At 35.3% G+C, this 21,795-nt stretch overlaps 6 protein-coding genes across 14 annotated transcripts; 3 read left to right on the top strand and 3 right to left on the bottom strand.

The window, feature by feature from the left end:
- Positions 1 to 1,211: 1,211 nt before the first annotated feature.
- On the bottom strand, positions 1,212 to 2,768 carry Tim9b (Translocase of inner membrane 9b). 2 transcript variants are annotated; one of them, XM_090175456.1, is made up of 4 exons: positions 2,601 to 2,768; positions 1,574 to 1,614; positions 1,449 to 1,503; positions 1,212 to 1,387 (listed from the first exon to the last, which is right to left on the bottom strand). In XM_090175456.1, the coding sequence occupies exons 1-4, from the start codon at positions 2,625 to 2,627 to the stop codon at positions 1,217 to 1,219; spliced, it is 294 nt and encodes a 97-aa protein (XP_090031582.1). In that variant the 5' UTR covers positions 2,628 to 2,768; the 3' UTR covers positions 1,212 to 1,216. The 2 variants fall into 2 exon arrangements, with proteins under 2 accessions (XP_090031582.1, XP_090031583.1); XM_090175457.1 differs by having other exon boundaries at positions 1,574 to 1,665; positions 2,601 to 2,744.
- Positions 2,769 to 4,982: 2,214 nt separating this feature from the next.
- Positions 4,983 to 6,469, top strand: Spase22-23 (Signal peptidase complex subunit Spase22-23). Its single transcript, XM_090175441.1, has 5 exons — positions 4,983 to 5,233; positions 5,721 to 5,796; positions 5,923 to 5,997; positions 6,073 to 6,188; positions 6,259 to 6,469. Exons 1-5 carry the CDS (start codon positions 5,091 to 5,093, stop codon positions 6,386 to 6,388), a joined length of 540 nt encoding a protein of 179 aa, XP_090031567.1. The 5' UTR covers positions 4,983 to 5,090; the 3' UTR covers positions 6,389 to 6,469.
- A 558-nt stretch (positions 6,470 to 7,027) lies between these two features.
- On the bottom strand, positions 7,028 to 8,461 carry Ndfip (Nedd4 family interacting protein). Of its 4 annotated transcripts, none has more exons than XM_090175437.1 (7): positions 8,294 to 8,461; positions 7,877 to 8,075; positions 7,682 to 7,809; positions 7,541 to 7,619; positions 7,354 to 7,478; positions 7,225 to 7,285; positions 7,028 to 7,166 (listed from the first exon to the last, which is right to left on the bottom strand). In XM_090175437.1, exons 1-7 carry the CDS (start codon positions 8,318 to 8,320, stop codon positions 7,063 to 7,065), a joined length of 723 nt encoding a protein of 240 aa, XP_090031563.1. In that variant the 5' UTR covers positions 8,321 to 8,461; the 3' UTR covers positions 7,028 to 7,062. The 4 variants fall into 4 exon arrangements, with proteins under 4 accessions (XP_090031563.1, XP_090031564.1, XP_090031565.1 ...); XM_090175438.1 differs by having other exon boundaries at positions 7,541 to 7,613; XM_090175439.1 differs by having other exon boundaries at positions 7,883 to 8,075.
- A 160-nt stretch (positions 8,462 to 8,621) lies between these two features.
- Positions 8,622 to 10,539, top strand: Rab9 (RAS oncogene family member Rab9). Its single transcript, XM_090175482.1, has 2 exons — positions 8,622 to 8,763; positions 9,032 to 10,539. Exon 2 carries the CDS (start codon positions 9,032 to 9,034, stop codon positions 9,686 to 9,688), a length of 657 nt encoding a protein of 218 aa, XP_090031608.1. The 5' UTR covers positions 8,622 to 8,763; the 3' UTR covers positions 9,689 to 10,539.
- A 969-nt stretch (positions 10,540 to 11,508) lies between these two features.
- On the bottom strand, positions 11,509 to 14,719 carry LOC149943959 (putative aarF domain-containing protein kinase 2). Of its 4 annotated transcripts, none has more exons than XM_090175748.1 (9): positions 14,501 to 14,699; positions 14,281 to 14,423; positions 13,634 to 14,219; positions 13,407 to 13,556; positions 13,219 to 13,347; positions 13,068 to 13,163; positions 12,287 to 12,538; positions 12,089 to 12,214; positions 11,509 to 12,030 (listed from the first exon to the last, which is right to left on the bottom strand). In XM_090175748.1, exons 3-9 carry the CDS (start codon positions 13,877 to 13,879, stop codon positions 11,854 to 11,856), a joined length of 1,176 nt encoding a protein of 391 aa, XP_090031874.1. In that variant the 5' UTR covers positions 13,880 to 14,219; positions 14,281 to 14,423; positions 14,501 to 14,699; the 3' UTR covers positions 11,509 to 11,853. The 4 variants fall into 4 exon arrangements, with proteins under 4 accessions (XP_090031874.1, XP_090031873.1, XP_090031872.1 ...); XM_090175747.1 differs by having other exon boundaries at positions 13,634 to 14,423; positions 14,501 to 14,540; positions 14,615 to 14,631; XM_090175746.1 differs by having other exon boundaries at positions 13,634 to 14,423.
- On the top strand, positions 14,653 to 20,392 carry eIF5B (eukaryotic translation initiation factor 5B). Of its 2 annotated transcripts, XM_090175745.1 has the most exons (17): positions 14,653 to 14,793; positions 14,900 to 14,951; positions 15,039 to 15,125; positions 15,510 to 16,446; positions 16,594 to 16,699; positions 16,760 to 16,854; positions 16,920 to 17,861; positions 17,918 to 18,028; positions 18,093 to 18,302; positions 18,367 to 18,681; positions 18,773 to 18,934; positions 19,006 to 19,137; positions 19,197 to 19,328; positions 19,397 to 19,473; positions 19,545 to 19,848; positions 19,917 to 20,078; positions 20,160 to 20,392. In XM_090175745.1, the coding sequence occupies exons 2-17, from the start codon at positions 14,905 to 14,907 to the stop codon at positions 20,265 to 20,267; spliced, it is 3,927 nt and encodes a 1,308-aa protein (XP_090031871.1). In that variant the 5' UTR covers positions 14,653 to 14,793; positions 14,900 to 14,904; the 3' UTR covers positions 20,268 to 20,392. The 2 variants fall into 2 exon arrangements, with proteins under 2 accessions (XP_090031871.1, XP_090031870.1); XM_090175744.1 differs by having other exon boundaries at positions 14,681 to 14,951.
- Positions 20,393 to 21,795: the final 1,403 nt, after the last annotated feature.

The following is a 21,795-nucleotide window of genomic DNA, read 5'->3' as shown; positions in this document are numbered from 1 at the left end:
TCTTTGCGGATGATGTAGCGCTCTCCAGGACGATCTTCTCGCCACAGGACTGCGTTGTCCTCCAATCTGACCTAAACACCATCGGCGACTGGAGCGAGCAGTGGCAGCTTCCGCTAAATTCAGCCAAGTGCTCCGTTCTCTCTCTTCGCAGAGTTGGGCAGCCTGTTCACCCAGTGAAATATGCCCTCCTAGGGGCTGACCTTCGTTCTGTCTCCTCTCAACAGTATCTCGGTGTGACCCTAACTGAAACCCTGGAGTGGTCCACCCACATTTCTCGCGTCACTGCCAAGGCCGCCAGGGCCCTGGGCTTCATCCGCCGACACTTGTCCCACTGTTCCTTTGCGACAAAGTCATTAGGAGTTCATACTTATGTATTCCCTATTTTGGAGTATTGCTCAGCAGTTTGGTCTCCGTCAACAGTGAGTGGCGCCCACGCGGTTGACACTATACAGCGCCGTGCCCTTCGCTTCGCGGCCAGTGTTGGTTTCGCGTGGAGTACATCTATGACCAACGTACTCAAGAACAAAAAATGGGACACTCTTTCTTTGCGACGTCGGTTAAAGCGTCTCGTCATCGTTAACAGTGTGGTTCACCGCTCCTGTGGTGCGCTTGCTCCCCTCTCGGCGGCCCTGTCCGACTGGCGTCGCCCTCCCAGAGGAAATCGTGTCGCCTCTATGATTCTTCCGGGCTTCCGACTCTCTGTGCGCAAGCATTCATTTCTACCCTCCTCCGTTCAGGAGTGGAATTCCCTTCCTGATTATCTCAAAGATATCCCCAACAGGGCCCAATTCCGAAAGGCCCTTGCTGCGTACCTGAACCTGTACAACTAGCTCCTCCTTGTCTCGACGTGATGGGTTTATAACCCTTTGTCGGGCGTAAACTGAACTAAAGAACTAAAGACACTTCCTATTCTTCACATGCATGAGTTTTACTGAGAGCTATTCACAAGACAGACTTCATTATGGGCTTCGTCAACGTTTTGCGTCCGCTGGCTAACGCCTCACACGTAGCGTTGACAGCGCCTCGCTCATAGACTATGTATTGGGTTAGTCTATGGCCTCGCTATGGAGTGATTTTCTTCTTGTGATGATGTTACTCTATTACTAGCTCTCAGTAAAATATTCCCCAAAGTGACAAACTTATTGAACAATATTATAGACTGATCAGGTCGATTTTGATTTTTTTAAAAGGAATTATTTTAATACTTTCAATATATTTAATTTACTATATCAGTTACAGGAGAATTAGCTGCTGCTACAAGTGCAGCTTGCCTGTTTACTTCTTCTATCCGTTTATTTACAATTTCAGGGTGCACTTCCATATAAACAGACATTAATTTATGGTTGATGTTGATGGTTTTGGTCGCACATTTATTTACACAGTTAGCCTTTTAAATTAGAACATAATAAATTATTTTTTTTATGTGCAGAAAGTAAATAAAAAATTACTTCATATTCAGATAGTTCCCTGTGATTCAAATCATCCACACATTGCTTGAAACATCTGTCATTAAATAAAAAAATCTATAAGTATAAAGATGGTGTACATTTTAGATATTTTTTGGAAAAATTACGTTTCAGCCATTCGATTATAAATTAACAAGAAGTCTTTAAACTGCAAAGAAATATTTCATTTAGCTCTCTATAGGTACATGCAGGAAAGAGCCTATCAAGGGTTATGACTCCATAAGAAAAATACTACTTCCCGTTATTGCTCTTGAAACAATAAAATATGCTTAACTGCAAACCAATAGAATGCTGTCAGCATTCTCATCTAGACAAATAAGACTAGAATAAATATACTCCAAGTAGAGATATAACTTAGCTAATAATGTCCCTTACAAAAAAACAATAGTAATTTTATTGGTATGAAGCAGGAATCCATAGAGGTATGGATTCCTGTATGAAGTTATAGATATATTCTAATGGTGCAATTGGGATTTGAAACATGTTGCCAATTGTGAACCAGTGGAATACCAATTGAATTAGTCACAGAAATCCATTGGTTTCCTAAAGACTGGTACAATTGGAATTTTGGTATGGAATTTATTCCTGAAGTTCCACAGCTTTCCTATAAATGACCTTTAATTGTTTTGTGATTCATGTTCATTGCTATTGAATTGTTCGCAGCAGTGTTAATTGTTACTAATTTCAAATCTAAAGGAATCTATAAGGACCCTGTTTGGATTTTTATTGGTAAAAATTCCAATTACCTATGACACCATTAGAATCCTTATTGGCTTATATAAAAACGACCGCAATCCCCATAAATTACATATTTTTTGCCTATTACACCAAAGAATCTCAATTTATATGTCATTTAAAGACTACAGAGATGTAGATGTTCGCAAGTGCAGCTCATTGCTACATAAATATTCTAAGACTGACAAGGACTATTTCAAAAGCTGTGAACAACTTTGGAAAAACGTTTGCAGAAATAATAGCATTCACAGGCTGACAAGGGAGTAGCATGTTTCATATGGATGAGAAAACACCTGGTTTCCAGCAAAATTTCGTCAGTTTAGAAAAGATTTGCTTTTGTAAGTTTCAGGGTTCTAGGTAAATTTCATAAGTTTCTAAATAATAAATTTCCAATTTTACATTTCTGACTGCCGCTTCTTCAGACATTACTCAGAGTAGATTAGTTTATTTATAAATTAAAATTTGTGACAAATTTGAACCTAATCCCTATTTCATTTTGGCTTTGAAATGCAAGTCCTGACTCCTGAGTAGATTAATAAATCATTAATTTTAAGCAGACGAACCAAATCGGCCAAAAATCTTTTAACAGGGCTGTAAGTTCCTGCCATAGAAATCTCATAGGTAACTAGAATGCTGCCGTGTAACTGGCAAATGGGCCAAACGCCGTGGCAGACGATAGCCAGATCTCAGCCAATCAGAGCTCAAAGAGTGGTTCTGCCAAGAATTTAATGTCACCAGAGAGAATGACGTCACCTATCTCCCGCTATAGTAGCGGAACCAAGGAGGATTATTATCCTCCTTGGCGGAACCACTCTACGGCCTCTCATTGGCTGAAGGTTCAAGGCGAACTGGCGTCAAGCTCGGCCGTATGCAGCAGCATTCTAGTTACCTATGAGATTTCTATGGTTCCTGCACACTAGGAGCAACAAACACCACACCCCACACAAGGAGAACGCAACCCGTCAAAAGTCATGGATTTTCTTGTGTACATTTTTCATTGGCTAGACGCTTTAGCGCCTGCTGCCGTCAGAAGGGGAAAACTCGGAAATTGTCTTCCCCCCCGCTCTAAAACGTACAGTGTAAAGGCTCGTGACATTCGTCCAATGAAATTCGTACACAACCCTTCGTTAGCGTGTTTAAAGGCTAGCTGCGTTCTTGTTTGTTGCTCCTAGCTGCACAGACCTCTAAAACCTAGCAACTTGCACCTAGAGAGATCTGTGGTTCCTGCCATAGGCAGTGAACAAAGCATACGTCCCCATATATATATATAAACGTTGCGAATTTTATAATCCCCATTATGCGCAAATTGGAAACAAACATATTTCCATAAGATCATCCCAACTGTTTTCTCCTCCGCATCAGTTTTAGCAGTAAAATGAAAAAAAAAAAAAAAAAAAAAAAAAAAAAAACAGTTTATAAAACGCATAGAAATCTCATAGGTAACTAGAATGCTGCCGTGTAACTGGCAAATGGGCCAAACGCCGTGGCAGACGATAGCCAGATCTCAGCCAATCAGAGCTCAAAGAGTGGTTCTGCCAAGAATTTAATGTCACCAGAGAGAATGACGTCACCTATCTCCCGCTATAGTAGCGGATCCAAGGAGGATTATTATCCTCCTTGGCGGAACCACTCTACGGGCTCTCATTGGCTGAAGGTTCAAGGCGAACTGGCGTCAAGCTCGGCCGTAGGGGGCAGCATTCTAGTTACCTATGAGATTTCTATGATAAAACGTCCAGTTTATATTTGACTCTAAAATGCAGACTGGGGGGATGGAATTGGGGGTAAAAATTTAAAATTAGGTAGGGAAAATAGGAAATAACATTTATTAACTTTAAAACAAGCAAGTATATTATAATATCACACATAATCATTTGTAACGCTAGATCCAGCTCTAGTATAGGGTAGGAAAACATAGTCTACACACGGTTTGATGCCAACTCCCACAAACGGGTGAATGGGGTGGGTTGAAAATATGGGGATCGCATCGAGGTAAAATTGAAACGTGACAGCAAACTAGCGGCCATCTAGATAACTAATATATTTTTGGCCGTTGCGGTTGCGCGCGTTATTTTCTTAGCCACAACATCTCCACAATGACAAGATTTCAACTGTTTTTGCTGATGATTTTAAATCTAATTTAGCTATAAAGTTTATAAAACCCAAGGTATTGAGTTTAATATCACTGTAATTTTGAAAATATATTTTTTCCTATGGAAAGAGGGCGCCAAACAGTTCTATTTCTATGCTACGTCACAAATATTTTACCACGATACCCCTTTTTTCACCCCTCTAATTCTCCCACCTGGGGGTGGCGGAGTTCTCGCATGGGGTGTGAATCGCGCGCCTCAATTCTATTCCTTAGCTCTCTTCTTCCATGAAATCATGTTCCATAAATTTCCATAAAATGTTTAATAAATATTTTTTAATTAAATTGAGAGCCCCGGTGGCCCGCAACCCCCGTTCGAATGATTTATTTTAAGAGCCCACTGATTTTTATTAAGAGCCATTGGCCCCAAGACTCCCGCTAATTCCAAGTCTGCTAAAATGTACGGAAACAGATCCCAAAACGCAACTGCAACATAAAATGGTGCTGTATCAAGCGCTCATATGAAAAAAAGGCTAAAAAGCAGTTTAAAACATTTGGCCCCGAGTATTATAAGATGCTGTAAGGTCAAGGAGGAGTCTACAAACCCAAGTCCCACTTTAATTTACTTTGTTGTTTCATGCATTGAACAATCCGTTGGAACTTTGGAAGAAATCCTTATTTCCGAGCCTGCTAACGATACGTCATCATCGTTGCTTTTGAGCATGATCAAAGGCACCGGCTAAATCGACGTAAGCATTGGGATTCGGAAAGGTTCTTCGGAAAAGTTTGCCTTAATTCAAGAAATGAACACTTTTTTATCTAGAGGGAATGCTATATTTGCATTTACCCTTAGCGTTTTAGCGGGTTTAACATTTTGTTGCTTTATTTCCACCGCTTTCAAAGATTATAAAACGAATGTTACGGTACGATCTGTTAAAGCAGTTGTGTAAGTGTTGAGCCTTGGTTTCTCATATTTTTAAAACATCTGTATTCGGTGGAGACCATAAGTCACTAATATTTTACCATAAGTATGCCTCGTTAGGAAATATTTTACTTCAAACTATTCACCTGAAGCTGACTGGGTAAACCCGCTAGATTTGATACTCACCCATGGGTGGCTTCTGGTTTTTTTGTAATTTCATAGTGAATGTGCATAGATCATTGTGTTTTTGGGCCCATGTTGCACTTCCTTTTGAAACTTAACACACAATATGCAGAGTTTCTACAAGTAGTTTATTTTGGTTTTCATTGAGAAAAACTAGCAGCTCAGAGGCATCACCCCTTGACAAGGTCTTTCGCTATCAGTGCTTATTAAATTTTCTGATTGCTTGGATCCCAATGGAATATTAACTTATTGCATTTTTGTGTAACTTTTGGAAAGGGGACATAAGAAAAAAATAGACATTGCTCTGTATTTTTTTTTTTTTTTTCAGAAAAAATGTGCCTGATTACAGTGCTTCAAGGGAAAAGAATGATCTGGGTTTTGTTACATTTGATTTACAAGCTGATATCCTTTACAAATTGGATGTTATGTCATGTATTATAGATCATATGTTTTCTTAGCTAGAGAGGATATGATAGGGAATTTATTACCCAATTTAAGTTTATTCTCATACCTTAACTTCTAATTTAAATCTGACCAGCCTATTTAATTGGAATGTAAAACAACTTTTTTTGTATTTGACTGCAGAATACAAAACTGAAGCTAACGTAATTATAATTTTAATTTTATCTCAAAATTCAAATAATTAGATGCATGACTCTAATATTTTTCTCTTTTTTTAGGTTTTAAATCAAGTAGTATTATGGGATAAAATTATTCAAAGAGGAGAAAATTCCATTCTGGATTATAAGAATTTAAACACTAAATATTATTTCTGGGATGATGGAAATGGACTTAGGTAAAGTAATAATTAATGTTTTTTCAGGATATTTACAGTATACTTAAAATTAAAACGAACTAAATTTCAGATCAAATAAGAACATTACCATGACACTTTCGTGGAATATAATACCAAATGCTGGAAGTCTTCCTAATATTTATGGTATTGGGAGTGATAGTTTTTCATTCCCTGCTGAATATACCACGAATAGAATGTAAAAATTGTAAACCTAATTTTTTTTCCAACATTGAGCACTTTGTACACTCATTCGTAAATTATTAAAAAACAATTGTTTAATATTATAGATTTTATTTATAGCGCAAATAACTGATCATTTTACAATAATTGGGGGAAAAAAAACCCTAAATATACTCTGTTATCTCAACAAAAAAAGTGCCTTAACAAAACTTTTACATGGCAAATTTTTTATATACAAAGGAATAAATTCTTTAATTTAAAAAAAAATTGCAGTTTTAATGGAAACAATTGCAAGAGCTAATTTTATTTGAAAAGGTTTAAAATTTGAGGTTTCGTACAATAAATTGGAACTAACATTTATCTGGCATATGTGACTTTTACGATAAAGTATTTACAAAAACTCTGCGTTACACAACACGTGGATAAATTTGTTCGCGTGTAACCATCGACCTTAGACTTTTCATCCCATAAAAGAACATTTAAATACAGTTTTAATATTTGAATAAAAATCATTAAATGAATAAACGCAGTTTAACTTCTATACAGAATCAAAAAGTCCATAAGGGAGATTAAATAAGTAAAAATTGCAATGACGTCACATTGGTGTTTATACTTTTTTAAATTTTAAATGAGCAGCTAATTTAATTATAGCCTTTTCATTTCTTTTATTCATCTACCCTCTTAACTACTAATCTTAATACAAGAAAACCAGTCGCTCTTGGGTTAAGGGGTTCAATAAACGCCATTCTCGTTTGGCGTGAATGTATTGCAGAGTTGCTCTGGCACAGATTAGAACACCTAAATGAAAATTAATTTTTAATAAGAAATAAGTTTAATTTGAAAAATTTTGTCATACCGAAAGCCATTATAATCCACCACAGCCATTCATTTTCGGAACTAACCAAATCGGTTGAATGCTACAGTGGTATAATATTATAATTTATGAAATTTCTGTTCAGAGACAACACTGCACTAAAATATTTACTTTAACAAGAAGGGTCCATTTAGCAAGGGATAATCCAAATCCAGCAAGAGCTCCATAGCGAGCTGCCAAAGTGTGGCAGAAACACAGTAACAACAAGAAACCAACCCAATTGAAAAGGAATGCAACTACAAAAACCAAAACAATTAATACAAGCAATTGATTTTAAATTCATATTACTGTATCATACCGAAAAATGAAATGAAAAACATGAAATCAGTTCCTAGAATGTCATTATCTCGTGTGAAGAGATTAGTAGGATCCTGCCGCTACAATAAACACCATTTCCAATATAGTCGCAATTACTAATAACCTTCCCACTAATGTTAACCTGTCTTTCATCTTCGTCTTCCATCATTTTATTCCTTTGAGCTTCTTCATACGATGGTAATTCAGCAGACGCAACACTGTATGGCGGGGGAGAAATATAATCTGCTTGACATTTGTATAACTCATCCTCTGTAATTCCAAGTAAACTAGTCACATTAAGGATCAATGGCATTAAGATGTAATAAAAATAACAGACGTTCACCATCAGCTGATGCCTGGATTGCTTCAGCACCAGGTGCAGAGCTACCACAAGCACCTTCTGCCCCGGCTAAATTTGAAGCACTAGCTCCTTCAGTAGCTTCGTAAGCTGGTGGTGGAATTCCTTGAGGTGGAATAGGAGGTGTTGGTTCATCATCCAGCGGAATCTGTACGTATTCAATGTCTTTGATAGCCGTCTTAAAAGGTTAAGGCAAGCAAAGTGAAAAGCGCGACAAACTTTGTGAAAATAGCAGTCAATACTTGGTTTAAAATAAATATTAAAGAAATAAGCTTTTCTTTTAATTCTATACAACAAGGAAACTATGCGGTTCTAAATAATTTTTCCCTGTATAACTCCAACTTGCCCTCAATCTGGCAAAAACCAAGGCTTCAAACAAAATAGGCTTAAACTTACTGTGGTGTATCTGGGAGCTTTATCCATCTTAGGTAAATGTTTACGCAATTATAGACAGTTTTGTTTTCGATTAAAAATAAACATACAACTTGAAAATTTTTATACGTCTCGAATTTTTTAATGAGCCAAATTTCTGATTCACCATGAAATACGTATGTAGATGTAAACGTTTGTTAGACTTACTACAAAAAATAGTATATTACCCCTGTTATAAGTCTCATATCGAACAACCCGGGTTATTTCATTGGTCAATTCAAACATTAGGAGATTTAATACCATAATTTCTACTTCTGTTTTGACAACTTTTTGTTTTTTTCTCAAAACTGTACTTTTCTCGAAGCAGAATGGTTGCCGTAATTTTTTAGCGTTAAAACGTTGTCGTGAATTGTTTAATATATAGTATTTAAATCAGCAAGGTTGATAATCTTTGTACTTTATGCAATGAAATTTGAAAATCAAAATAGATTTTGGTAACGTTAAATTTTGATTTGTTTTAATTTTTTTTACGGAATGGGTGTTGTTATTCTGTTAAGCCTTGACTATTCAGTAGTTGACCCTTGAACTGCGTCATGGTATATTTTGTGAGGTGGTTCCCCTTCAAAGGCACTTAAATCTCGTTAAGTCATGTGATTCGCGCGCCTAGTCACATGAATTGCACGCATTTTTCTCATTCCATAGTTAGAATAGTAATTTACACCATCTGTTGCTTATTTACTTATAAAATTAACAATTTTAAAGATGTTGAAAACAATGGCTGCGAAAGATGTTAAACAGATTGGTCGTACAAGCCAACGGTCAACATTATTGAAAGTAGTGCTACTGGGAGATGGTGGAGTAGGGAAAAGTTGTTTGATGAACCGCTTTGTAAACAATCAATTTGATGCGGATTCATTCCATACCATTGGTGTAGAATTTTTGAACAAAGATATAGTTGTAAATGGTGAAACATACACGCTTCAAATATGGGATACTGCTGGCCAAGAGCGCTTTCGAAGCTTACGAACTCCTTTCTATCGTGGGTCTGATATATGCATATTAACATACAGTATTGAAGAAAAGTCCAGTTTTGATAATTTAACGATGTGGAAGAAGGAATTTCTGTATTATGCCGATGTTAAAGACTCGACTATTTTTCCATTTTTAGTCGTGGGTAATAAAGTTGATGTTCCGTCGGAAAAACGCGAAGTGACAACTGAAGAAGGCCAACAGTGGTCTCTTCAGAACCATAATATTCCTTTTGTTGAAACGAGTGCTAAAGACGCGATTAATGTGGAAGATGCTTTTATGTTAGCCGTTGATAACTGGATCAAAATGGAAGCTAAACTAGAACGTCCATATGTGGGAGACACCGTTGACCTCAAAAACCATTCTCCAAAATCAATTTGTTGCGGTTAATGCAGTTCCAACTAGGCCTATTATAAACAGTTTAGGCAATAGCTTTACTTAATACCAGTATACGGTGAATTGAATGAATCGCTGCCTTAACTAGTTTTGCTGTAATGTTATTAACTACCGGTACTCCAATAGCTCATCAATCATAACCTATTGAATATGACGACTAAATTTACAAACTATATACCAAAGAATTATTACATTTATAAAATTAACTGTGTGCTTTGTTTTTGTATGTTGAACTATGGTACCGTTTTTATTAGTGAAAAATAATTTTATTTTTTCCAGTATAATTTTTATCCTGTTATCTCACACTAACTGTGGAAATGATAAATTATCTATTTCAAATTATAAACTTGATAACTTTCCAATACAAAGCTGATTATAGATTAAAATGTTAAGAGTTATGCAAAATTTTTGGTTAATCGCTTTTTTGTCATTACTATTCTTTAAGTCAATAGATCATAAGCTACTTTCTTAGCAGAACTAATTGACAGTTCCATGTATATCATTGCTAAGCGTACAAAACATTTTGCACTAGTCCTTGATTTTGTACAGTGTAGGATGTTAATTTAATGTGTTGTTAGTTTCAGTGAATATACGAATGAGACTTTGAAATTTTATATTAATTATTCCCTAAACTACGTGTGTATGCCAAGCTAGACATTATAGCTGTAACATATGCGTTTGGTTCTCCACAACAAAAGTATGTGGGAATCATGTAGGCCTACAGTCTAAGTATTTAGTTTTACACAATTTTTAAAGTAATTGGTATTGTGATATACCAAAACCACAAATGAGCCATAATTATGTAGTTTCTTTTGCTCTTAGAAAAAATAAATACCTAAAAATTTGGTTAAATATTACTTTCTTTAGCAAATATTGCTGTTATTTTACATCGCACAGACTTAAATTTTCTTAATGCAGGATTCCATAACCCTACTTGACAATAGTAATTAAGGTGCTTCTTATTTTGTTGTTGAAGGACCATATCTAACATTCTATTTTGTGTTACGCTTCTTTAAAATTCTATTATATTTATAGTATTTTAAAAGCATAATTTTATTATTATTATTTTCTGTCTAAAACATAAAGAAAGGAAATGTTTAAAATTACCTGTTGTTATGATCTGGTATTCACCATTTACATATTTAAATGTCACATTTTCCTATTTCTATGTACATTGTCCTCTTATTGGTGTTTAGAAGAAGAAAATGACAAAATTGTAAACAAACTTTGTATATCATTGAGGAATGAGAACTGATAACTTTGTGCGTGATAAGAACTGTGATAAAATAAATTGCTTTCTTTCAAGTTTCTTTGAGAATTTTAATTTACTTTATGCAATAAGGCAAAAACACAAAGAAGACTAAATTACTTTATATCTTAAGATTTTAATATTCTTAAAAAAATATGTCAAGAGTTCCAAAATTGAATTATCTCTGGTAGAAATAAAAAATTGTATGTTAATTAGATCAAAAGTAATTATTAATATTTACCTTTGATTAGATGAAGTGAAGTTATCCTTAAATTTTGCGCAAAATATTTCATTGGTACTTGCAATTTTTAATTGTCAAGTTTCTTTGACTTGATAATTTATTAGCAATTAATACTACTATTGGGAAATATTTTACCAAAAATTGAACACTATCAGGATCTTTTTGAATTTTTTACTCTTATATTATTTAGTGTTTATCTAGTGTTTACTATTTTCCCAAATACCAAGTTAATTATAAATTAGGGATTTTTTTGCCAGATAATGACAATTTTAGGGAATGTTTCAAAAGTCAAATATTTTCAAGTGTAAAATTTCAGCACTTTAATTGAAATTTAACAAGTTCACTTTACATCAAACTATACCGTACAAGAAATCGGTCCATTTAAAGATCTGAATTAATATTTTGTACTCCTGCTTTTTTAAATTTGGCTAAAACATATTAATAATAATATAATAAATTAATCTATTTGAGACCTAAAGAAAGCTGAGTAGAGCCTATGTTAAACTACCATATATTGAGTATTGCTACTATTTATGTATATGTTATAGTAAATGCACAGCCTTTGGAAAATAGCAACAGTGGGGAACCTAATTTATCTCCGAATTATAGAAAAATCAGTCTCAAAATAAGACTAGAAAATAATACACCATTTAAAATTTTTATGAAACATTAACTTAATAAATAAGGTATAGCTTCTTCAAGTATGTCTCTGCTAGGATCCAAAGAACGCCCTAAACCTTCCAAAACCATTATCGCTACCATAATTGATGAAAAACGACTTTCTAATTTAACTTTGTGGTACATCAAGAGATTGAAAACGTTGCCCAAAAGACCTCCTACGTCCACCTGCAAAATGTATTTTGTTATAAAAATTTGGCAAGTTACCATTCTCATTAAATCTGACCTGTTCAAGAGACAATGATTTCTCCCTAAATTGATTAACAAGCACTTCCATGTCCCTACTGAAAGCATCTGGCTTTGGGCATTCGTTTAAAGAATTATTTAAAAATGTTTGGGCCACAATATCCCCCTAAACGACCAAGTACATTGTTAACAAATGAGTTTGGAATACTTTTGCATTCTAATAGAACAGATAATTTACCCGATTTAGAGCTACTGATCTGAAAACTGTGAAGAAGTTATCAAAATCATGGGAAGACAGTTCTGTAGTGAGACCGCAATCTAGGATAACTAGTTTGTATTTTATTTGTTCGTAATCTTTCAAGCTAACAACGGTCATGTCGCATAAATCCTCTATGAGCTTCATTTTTTTTTCTCCACCATCATCTTCGACCATTTGCACAAAGATATTTCCGGGGTGAAGATCTGAGTGGACTAGGTTATCCACAAAAGTCTAGTAATAGTTAAAAACAATGAAAGTTTATACATTAGGATGACCATAAAAACTTAATCATGTAAACTTTTCATATGGAATATTAGAAACATATGTATATATCTCTTATGACAGCGTATCCATCTGTCAATACTATTATTTGCTTGAAACATGCACCATTCCATTTTCCAAATATATTTTGGGAGGCAAAATAATGAGTCTATGGAACTATTACATTAGGAAAATATGGTCCACAAATATTGGTCCCTACACAAAGTAATAAGGCCCTGCATTGTGGGGTCTGCTGGGTCATTATTTACACCACTGGCTATGATGCAGTGCATGTTTCTAAGGCTTTGCTGGATATTGGAACTTGCTCAAGTATTGTTTCATTTTTATAGCCTAATTGGATACTTATCTCGTAACTGATGTGTTATATAAGAATCAAACATTAAAAAAAAAATTTAATATTAATTAAAATAATAATTATATTTTTAGAATTTTTGAAGGTATATCTTACAAAAACCACTCTAGTTTAAGAAACACCAACCATTTTAAGCAAAATATTGATTAAGAGTACAGCCATGTCTTCTTTTATCTTTGGGTCCACTTTCTCTTCAACAAATTTTGCAATAGGAATACCTTCCTTGGATAATAAAATTAAAGTAAATTTATAAGATTATTAGAAGTGAAGCAATTACCTCCCAAGTTTCCAATAAAACTTCTCTCGTAACAAATGGGTATATTGGTTGAGGGAATTTTACCATGGCATGGTTTTTGAAGTTATTAGAAAATTTTTCTAACATTTGACCCTCGTGTTGTAAGTCAATCTATAAGTATATACATTATAAGTACATTTAAATTCAATTACTACTTTTATGTAAATTACCTGACTTAACATGAAATCAGAAAATTCACTAACACAATCTTGTAAACTAATCCATTTTAAAGAAGGGAATATAAATTCCGCAGTTTTAGCTAGAAATCTCATTATAGTAATATCTCTTAAGAATTGCTCTTCTATATAAGGATGTAAAACCTACAAATGTAAAAAAAAGTTACATGTACTGCTATTATCATTATGTTGGAATAATCTATAATTTTGTTTTGAAGTACCTTCAAAGCCACTGGTACAAGTACTTTTTCATTTGGACCATTTAAAGTTGGTATTAGATCCGAATTGGCGTACATTTTATACACTTGGGCTACACAACCTGAACCAACTGGTTTTGGTTCACCAGAAAGATCTGTGGTGAAAATCTCTCGCCAGTTATCACCAAAATATTTTGATAGAGTTTTGGCAGTAAATCGCCAGGCATGAGGATGCCTATCGTGTTGAAGCTTAGACAAATTATAGCACATTTTTTCAGGGAAAAGGTCACGACGTGTGCTGGCCCATTGACCTAGTTTTACTAATACAGGACCACTAATTTCAAGAACCCTGAGTATTAACGACCACCAAATACCATCACAATAACTACTGAATATTTTTAAAGGGTACAAAAGTAGAAATGGAAAAAATAGCAAAAGAATAAACCCACATCTTAGGAACAATTTGAGAAAATTTCCAAGAGAATAAAACCAGTTTCTAAATTTAAAATTAACGCTATATATTTCGTTACGTTCATCAACTTTTGGGGCACACAGACAAAAGCTTGGTACAGGAACTAATATTTTATCATTAGACACGCAAAATGGTTTCCTGATATTGAAAAATGGAATTAACGTCAGGACGAATGGCGATGATGATATCTTATGTTTACTGGTAATTTTCAAAATTGGAGATTTCAAGTTTATAGTTCTCTTAAAATGAATTGGAATGATATGTAGTTTTCCAAAACTGCGCTTGAAAATTTTTAAACCATTAACAAAAATATACCGTTGCATAATTTAACTTTGGTTTAACCTGCAAAATAAATAATTTAGTATAAATATTAAAAGTGCATAAACTTACACGGTAAATGATTTTACAGGGGAACTAACTTTCTCTGGTTGCTCCTTGACCCAGGAAAAGGTCAAACTCCTGAAAAGGTCAAACACATGGAACTATAATTTATGTGGGTACTAAAATACCTAATGGTATTTGTCGATACCAACCGTTGTTGACTCCCGGTACATAAGAAAACATAGGCTCAATATCCATACATACGTACGTGTAGATAATCTGCTAGTGAAGTAGTGTGTGCCTAGTACGTACGTGGTGTTCTGCTAGTTAAGAAGTGTGCAGTTTAGTACAGGCTGAATCTCTTGACTGCGTGTGCGACGGGTCTTTAGAGGTTTTTGACGCGATTAATAATTATATTTTTAAGTGTTTAATTAAATAATATCTAGTAAAAGGGCCTTGATTGTCCCTAATTTATATTGTTCACTTATGATACTTAGCAAATATGGGAAAGGACAGGAAAAACAAGAAAGGAAAGCAGGAGGAAGACTTGTAAGTTTTAAATCTAAGGCTTACTAATAAGCCTAGTTTTCCGTATGTCATGATCTAGTTAAAATTATTAAATTAAATTTTATCAAGTGGCGAGGAGGAGGTTGAAAAACAAGTGATTGCAGATGAAAAACCAGGAAAGAAAGGCAAAAAAGGGAAATCGAAAGATGTGGATAGGTAACAACATATTGTTACTAAAAATTAAGGCCTACCATCTTTAAAACTTACCTTGACGATGATGCCTGGGTCTGGCGGAACAACCACTCGAATGATTCCTTGGAGGCCCTTCTCGGCCTTGACAATACACCCTGGGAGCATAACACCGTGGCTTCTATTCTGATAACGTGGCACAAAGCGAAACAAAAGTGCCGCAAAGACAATTTAAAACCAAATAATCTAATTTTATCATAATATACATCATTGTATTTACATTGTCTTAATCCTGTATATAAGTTTCTTGTTCCTTTTTCTATTGCTGAGCCCCTTCGCGGAGCCGCTCTGATTCAAAAGAGTGTATTTTTACGACAAATAAATACCTAAATACTGCATTTTAAATTTTAGTGATGAAGATACTGTTCCTAAAAAAAAAGAGACTGGGAAGTCTAAAAAGAAAAATGTTGATAGTGATGATGCAGATATGGATGATTCAGCGAATCATAAGCAAAAGGATGATCAAATTGAAAAGAGAGGCAAAAAAGCCAAAGGCAAAAAAGCAGAAATACTAAGTGATAATGAAGCTGATGAACAATTGGAAAAGAAAAGTAAAAAGAAAGGTAAAAAGTTGGAAATTGAAAGTGATGACGAAGTTGTTGAAATACAAGAGAAAAAATCTAAGAAAAAGAACAAGAAGGTCGATCTTAGTGATGAAGAAAGTGATAAAGAAACTAGCAGTAAAAAATCTAAAGCCACCACTTCCAAAGGAAAGAAATCTGATGCTAAAGAGAAGAAAGTCAAAGTGAAAGACCGAAAAGATTCAAGCGATGAAGAAGTTGTTCCTAAAAAGGGAATGTCGGCATTTTCCTTATTAGAGGTTGAAGATATGGATGTAGATCTGGGAGGAAGTAGCGAGGATGAAATTGAACCGGTAGCTGTGAAAGTCGAAGCTGATGATAAGAAAGGTGGAAAGAAATCCAAGAAAAAAGACAGAAAGAAAAAGCAAGATGATGAAGAGGACGAAATGCAAAAAATGATGGAAGAGCTAGCATTGGAAATCGAAGGCAAAAAGCCAGTTGCACCTAAGGAGAAGCCTGTGACAGCAGATGATAAAGCCAAAAATGAAGAAGAAGGTTCTGTGGCAGAAGAAACCAAACAAACTAAAGCTAAGAAGGGGAAGAAAAATGAACTAACAAAAGAAACTGAAGTCAAAATAGAAAATCAAGTAGATGGAACGGTGGAAGATGATGAGGAGTCCGGTGCTGGTACCTTGAAAACAGCTGCCCAAAAGAAAAAGGAAAAGAAAGAGAGGGAACGGCTAAAGAAGGTAGCTCAAAATGCTGCGGTAAGCCACCTTTTTAATTATTTGAAGTTCTATGGCACTAATTTGAATTAATTTTTTTTTAATAATAACGTGGCCTTTTCCCCAAAATGTATTTAATCCTAGCACCCTTAAAGCTTTATAAAATAGAAAATTATATTATTTCAACAGATTAAGCCTAAAAAGGAAGCTAGTGATTCAATTCCCCCACCGGTTCCTGAAAAAGAGCCAACCCCGGCTCCTGATGCTGATGCCGATGATGATGAGAAAGATGAAGGTAATTCTAAAGTTTACAAGCTATAATGGTAATTATTTAAAAAAAAATATATTTATGAAGATGATGATGATAAATCGTCTAAGAAGAAGAAAAAGAAGGGCAAAGGTTTAGTGGAAGATGACAAAGGTGCTAAAAAGAAGCCAGGAAAAAAACAGGTATGGTTGTCTTATTATTGTGTTAAAAGTTATAATAATCATTCTCTAAAACAAAATTTTTGTAGCTTTTAGCCATGCAAGAAGCCCTGAAGAAGATGAAAGAAGAGGAAGAAAGGCTGCGATTAGAGGAAGAAGCTAAAGAGTTAGCAGCTCAAAAGGCTGAGGATGAACGTCTTGAAAAGATACGTTTGGAGCAAGAAAAGAAAGAGAAGAAAAAGCAGAAAGAGAAGGAGAAGAAAGAGAGGCTGAAAGCAGAAGGAAAGCTTTTGACTAAAGCCCAGAAGCAAGCTAAAGCTAGAGCTGAAGCTACCCTTCTTGCTTTGAGGCAACAAGGTATCGATGTACCAAAAATTGGGGAAAAAGTCGAACGAGCTCCTCGTCTAGGTGATCGAAAAAAACCCGCGAAGAAAAAGGTTGAAGGGCTGGAAGATAAACCCAAAGGCGAAGTGGTTAATGGAGTAGTACAGCAAGTTGAAGTTGAAATTATAGACTCTGCTGCTAGTTCCAAAGACACTTCGCCGGAAGTAGAAGTGAAAGAATCGTGGGAAGAAATTAAAGTTGAGGAAATCAAAGAGACTTGGGATGAGTCCAGCGAAGATGAAGCCAAAAGAAAAGATTCAAAATCCACCGCAGCTAAACTGACGTCTCCTACCAAAGCAAATGTAAAAGACAGTGTTAAGGAAGGTAAACAATCTGCGAAGGCTGTTAAAGCACCCCCAAAAGCTGAATCTGCGGATGAAGGTGATGACGATGACGACGACGATGATGATTCTGAGGAAGAAGACGAATCTAGTGACGATGAGTCGTCCTCAGATGAAGATGAAAGCGATGCCAGTGAAAACGATAAAAATCTTCGTCTTTCTGAGAGAGTCAGGGAAAAAGTACTTAACAGGATTCACAAAAGAAAAGAGGACAATGAAAAGAACATTAGTCTTGATAAGCTTAGATCTCCTGTTGTTTGTGTTCTTGGACACGTAGATACTGGAAAAACCAAAATTTTAGATAAAGTATATTAAAAATTACTTGCATACATTGTTAAAATATTAAACAAAAATTATTATAGATTAGAAATACCCACGTACAAGATGGAGAAGCTGGAGGTATTACGCAACAAATTGGAGCCACTATGGTTCCAAAAGATGCCCTCAAAGAACAGTGTAAAATGGTTAAAAATGTAAGTAAGAATTAACTTTTTAAAAGTTTGAACAAGTTATTCAAGACCAACTTTCTATTTTCAGTTTCTTAATTTGGACTTGAAACTGCCAGGGCTTTTAATTATTGACACTCCGGGCCACGAATCTTTTAGTAATTTACGTTCTCGTGGCTCTTCTTTGTGCGATATTGCCATATTAGTTGTAGACATAATGCATGGTCTTGAACCACAGACAATAGAGTCTTTAAATATGCTAAAACAGAGGAAAACTCCGTTCATCGTAGCCCTCAATAAAGTAATTGCATTTCGATTTCATAGAATGCCAAGTTTTAACTAATTGGTGCTAAATTTCTTTTTAGATTGATAGGCTTTATGAATGGAAAAGTAACAAAAATAAAGACGTTCAAGATGTCATAAGAGGCCAGCAACGCAATACAAAGCTTGAATTTGAAGAACGAACAAAAGAAATAATTCTTCAGTTCAATGAACAGGGTCTAAACGCAGCTCTATGCTACGAAAACACGGATCAGCGAACCTACGTTTCCTTAGTTCCTACATCCGCTGTTTCTGGGGATGGTATGGGAAACCTACTTGGACTAGTCGTAGAATTAAGTCAAACTATGCTCGCTAAGAGACTGTCTTTCTCCGAAGAGTTACAAGCTACAGTATTGGAGGTAATAAGTAATAGAGATTAGAAATAAAGATTTTAATATTTATGTTGGAAAATAGGTTGAAAGTTTCTAATATTAATTGCATTTTATTCAGGTAAAAGCCATACCTGGCTTGGGCACAACTATTGATGTAATTCTGGTCAATGGACGATTGCGGGAAGGTGATACAGTTATTTTAGCAGGACATGAAGGGGCTGTCACAACTCAGATTAGGTCATTGCTTATGCCACAACCATTGAAGGAATTGAGGGTTAAGGTATGAACCATTTACCCATTTATATACATATTAGCTGGAAATGTGGCTTAAATTAATATTTATTCCACTAGAATCCGTATCAAGAATTCAAGGAAGTTGAAGGTGCTCAGGGTGTAAAGATTGCGGGTAAAGATCTCGACAAAGCGATTGCTGGTCTTCAGTTGTTGGTTGCCAATCATAATGATGAAGTTGATGTTCTTAAAGTACGCTACGAAAAAAATTGATTTTAAGAATTAGGTTTGAAATAGTTCCCTTTTTAAAGGAAGAGGTAACCAGAAGTCTCAAAGAAGTAATGAATGCCATTAAACTATCAGAAAGGGGAGTTTACGTCCAAGCGTCGACTCTTGGGTCTCTAGAAGCTTTGCTGGAATTCCTCAGAACTTCAAAAATTCCCGTTAGTTTAATTTCGTAACTCCAGAGATGGTCAAATTGAGAAATAAAAAAAGAATGTATTTTTTTTAGTATGCTGGTATTCGTATTGGTCCAGTTGTAAAGAAAGATGTGATGAAAGCCTCCATTATGTTGGAGCATGACAATCAGTACAGTCTTTCACTTAAAAACATAGTGTAATTGCCAAAAAAATGTACGCAATTTTATCTTTATTTTAAAGGTACGCCGTCATTTTGGCATTTGATGTCAAAGTGGAGAGAGATGCCCAGGAATTAGCGGACAGTTTAGGAGTCACAATATTCCAAGCCAACATCATTTACCACCTCTTTGACAAGTTCACGTCTTACAGAGAGGATTTGAAACAGAAGAAAAGAAATGAGTTTAAACACATCGCCGTCTTCCCTTGTAAACTGAGAATCCTCCCTCAGTTCATCTTCAATAGCCGAGACCCCATTGTGGTTGGTGTCAGTGTAGAAGCAGGCATCGTCAAAGAAGGAACACCTTTGTGCGTCCCTTCTAGAGAGGTCAGATTGAAGAACTCTCCAATCGTAACTGCTAAATGATTATTAATTTAAAAATTATTTTTTTGTAGAATTTGGAAATTGGGACAGTAACTACGATTGAAATTAACCACAAGACAGTTGAGAGTGCTAGGAAAGGACAGGAAGTCTGTATTAAAATTGAACCCATTGGGGGTGAAGCCCCTAAAATGTATGGCAGGCATTTTGACAACACAGATATGATCACCAGTAAAGTAAGTAAATCTTGAGTCCCTAATTGTAGCGTGATGAATTTGAAATCAGGTGAATTCTATAATCGAATGCCTGAACTTTAGATTACCAGACAGTCCATTGATGCCTGTAAGGAGTACTTCAGGGATGACTTAACCAAAACGGACTGGCAATTAATGGTAGAACTGAAGAAAATGTTCCAAATCCTCTAAGACTCTTTAAGGGTTTTTTTTATTTAAATTTTTGGTAATGTTTCCTTTTCCAAAATGGATATTGAAGGGAAAGGGTATTTTCTCCTGTTGCACGGGAGAAGTGTAAAAATTAAAGAGAACGTTTTATAGGAATTTTCAAATTTTGCTTTGTGTTAACTTGTGGTGAGTGAAAAATAGAAGAGTGAAAGTTTATATAAAACTAGGCTTAGACAATTAAAATTGATTCCTTATATAAAAAAAGCGTAAAGCCAAACGTATTTTCTACCCTTAAAAATTATTGATAATAGTCAGTTTCGGTAATTTTTGCGGAGTAAAATGCCACTGTGTAATGGTAAAAACTGGATTCTAGCATTTCTAATAATTATTTGTCAAAACTGTTAACACTTGGTATTTTCATCTGATCTTTGCCATCTTGTTGCGTAAATTGTTCTCCTGTTAAAACGTGTTATTGTTCTTTTTACATATAAGGGTTTCTTTTTGTAATTTTAAGATCTGTTAATTAAATTTGTTTTCTGGATAAAATACTGTTTTAAAACGTAAGCGTTCAGAGACCCTGAATTTTGTTTTGGTTTTTGAGAACAATTTTATGGTGTTTTCCAAAGGCCTAATAGCGTTTTCCATTGGGATCACTCGGAGACCACTCGGGATTTTAGGATGACGTCAGGACTCTTACTCGGACCGACGCGAAATCCTTGTGAGAGCGAAAAAAGTTGTTCCGTAACTGAAGACAGACCCGTTTTGAGTGGTCCCTGAGCGAGTGATTCCGCCAATGGAATACCTAACTCGCCCTTGGAGTAGGTTTTTTCTACCCAATGGAAAACGAAAAAAAATTACGAGCAGTCCACGATCGCTCGGACCAGGCCAATGGAAAACGCTATTCGACACCAAAAGAGACCCTGAATTGCCCGATTTCAAAATGACATTTTTGCGCGTCACAGGCAGGCTTATTTACCTGCTTTTATACCCTAACATGGCGGCGTATTTTCACGCGCAAAATGAATTTTAAAGGGAATATAACCTGCAAAGCAATCTTTATGGAAGACCCCTTCAATTTTTCAAATTATCCTGTACAGTGGCGCCAAACATTTTTAAAGCCAAAGGCAAGTGCGGCCAGAGTTGCAAACGTTGGTGTTCCACACCATATACCTGAGGTTATATTCCCTTTAAGATCCCCCAATAGTTTAATTCGTTTTAAGGCATGCTTTATAATAAGCCCCTCTAAGTCGGAATCAAATACAAGAGAGTTTGGTATCAAAGAAGAGAAACGTAAGGAATATCATATGCCGCCTAGTGGCCTCCATTGTTACTAAGATTTAAAATATATTTTTCCGCGAAGACTGCGCGCAGAGGCTCATGGCGGAAACAGAATAATCGAAAATCTTTATGCGTATGCCTTAGAAGCGTCAGATGAAATAGATGTGGGAGATATTTCACCAAATTAAACTTCTATTTAAAAGAAACGTTAGTTAAAGAAATTCACATTGGCCTTTTATTGATTTCTTCCTAGTATAACTATTTTGATGTACAT

This window comes from Leiobunum rupestre, chromosome 5 (genome assembly GCF_980474605.1).
Source record: "Leiobunum rupestre chromosome 5, qqLeiRupe1.1.hap1, whole genome shotgun sequence".
NCBI lineage: Eukaryota > Metazoa > Arthropoda > Arachnida > Opiliones > Sclerosomatidae > Leiobunum > Leiobunum rupestre.
The sequence above is the reverse complement of the archived record's forward strand: the minus strand, read 5'-3'. Positions and strand labels throughout refer to the sequence as shown.

Excerpts from the sequence above, each read along its gene's own strand:
- Rab9 (XM_090175482.1), top strand. The coding sequence starts at position 9,032 with ATGTTGAAAACAATGGCTGCGAAAGATGTTAAACAGATTGGTCGTACA.
- LOC149943959 (XM_090175746.1), bottom strand. The coding sequence starts at position 14,404 with ATGCAACGGTATATTTTTGTTAATGGTTTAAAAATTTTCAAGCGCAGT. Across the intron at positions 13,557-13,633 it reads TTGTACCAGTGGCTTTGAAG|GTTTTACATCCTTATATAGA; the intron begins GTACTTCAAAAC and ends TTACATTTGTAG. Across the intron at positions 12,215-12,286 it reads GATCAGTAGCTCTAAATCGG|GGGGATATTGTGGCCCAAAC; the intron begins GTAAATTATCTG and ends TTGGTCGTTTAG.
- Spase22-23 (XM_090175441.1), top strand. The coding sequence starts at position 5,091 with ATGAACACTTTTTTATCTAGAGGGAATGCTATATTTGCATTTACCCTT. Across the intron at positions 5,797-5,922 it reads CATTTGATTTACAAGCTGAT|CTGACCAGCCTATTTAATTG; the intron begins ATCCTTTACAAA and ends TCTAATTTAAAT. Across the intron at positions 5,998-6,072 it reads AATACAAAACTGAAGCTAAC|GTTTTAAATCAAGTAGTATT; the intron begins GTAATTATAATT and ends CTCTTTTTTTAG.
- Ndfip (XM_090175437.1), bottom strand. The coding sequence starts at position 8,320 with ATGGATAAAGCTCCCAGATACACCACA. Across the intron at positions 7,810-7,876 it reads GGCATCAGCTGATGGTGAAC|AGGATGAGTTATACAAATGT; the intron begins GTCTGTTATTTT and ends TTGGAATTACAG. Across the intron at positions 7,167-7,224 it reads GTGGATTATAATGGCTTTCG|GTGTTCTAATCTGTGCCAGA; the intron begins GTATGACAAAAT and ends ATTTTCATTTAG.
- eIF5B (XM_090175745.1), top strand. The coding sequence starts at position 14,905 with ATGGGAAAGGACAGGAAAAACAAGAAAGGAAAGCAGGAGGAAGACTT. Across the intron at positions 15,126-15,509 it reads AAATCGAAAGATGTGGATAG|TGATGAAGATACTGTTCCTA; the intron begins GTAACAACATAT and ends TTTAAATTTTAG. Across the intron at positions 19,474-19,544 it reads ATGTTGGAGCATGACAATCA|GTACGCCGTCATTTTGGCAT; the intron begins GTACAGTCTTTC and ends TTTATTTTAAAG.
- Tim9b (XM_090175456.1), bottom strand. The coding sequence starts at position 2,627 with ATGTCTGAAGAAGCGGCAGTCAGAAAT. Across the intron at positions 1,504-1,573 it reads TATAATCGAATGGCTGAAAC|ATGTTTCAAGCAATGTGTGG; the intron begins GTAATTTTTCCA and ends ATTTAATGACAG. Across the intron at positions 1,388-1,448 it reads GGGAACTATCTGAATATGAA|GCTAACTGTGTAAATAAATG; the intron begins GTAATTTTTTAT and ends CTAATTTAAAAG.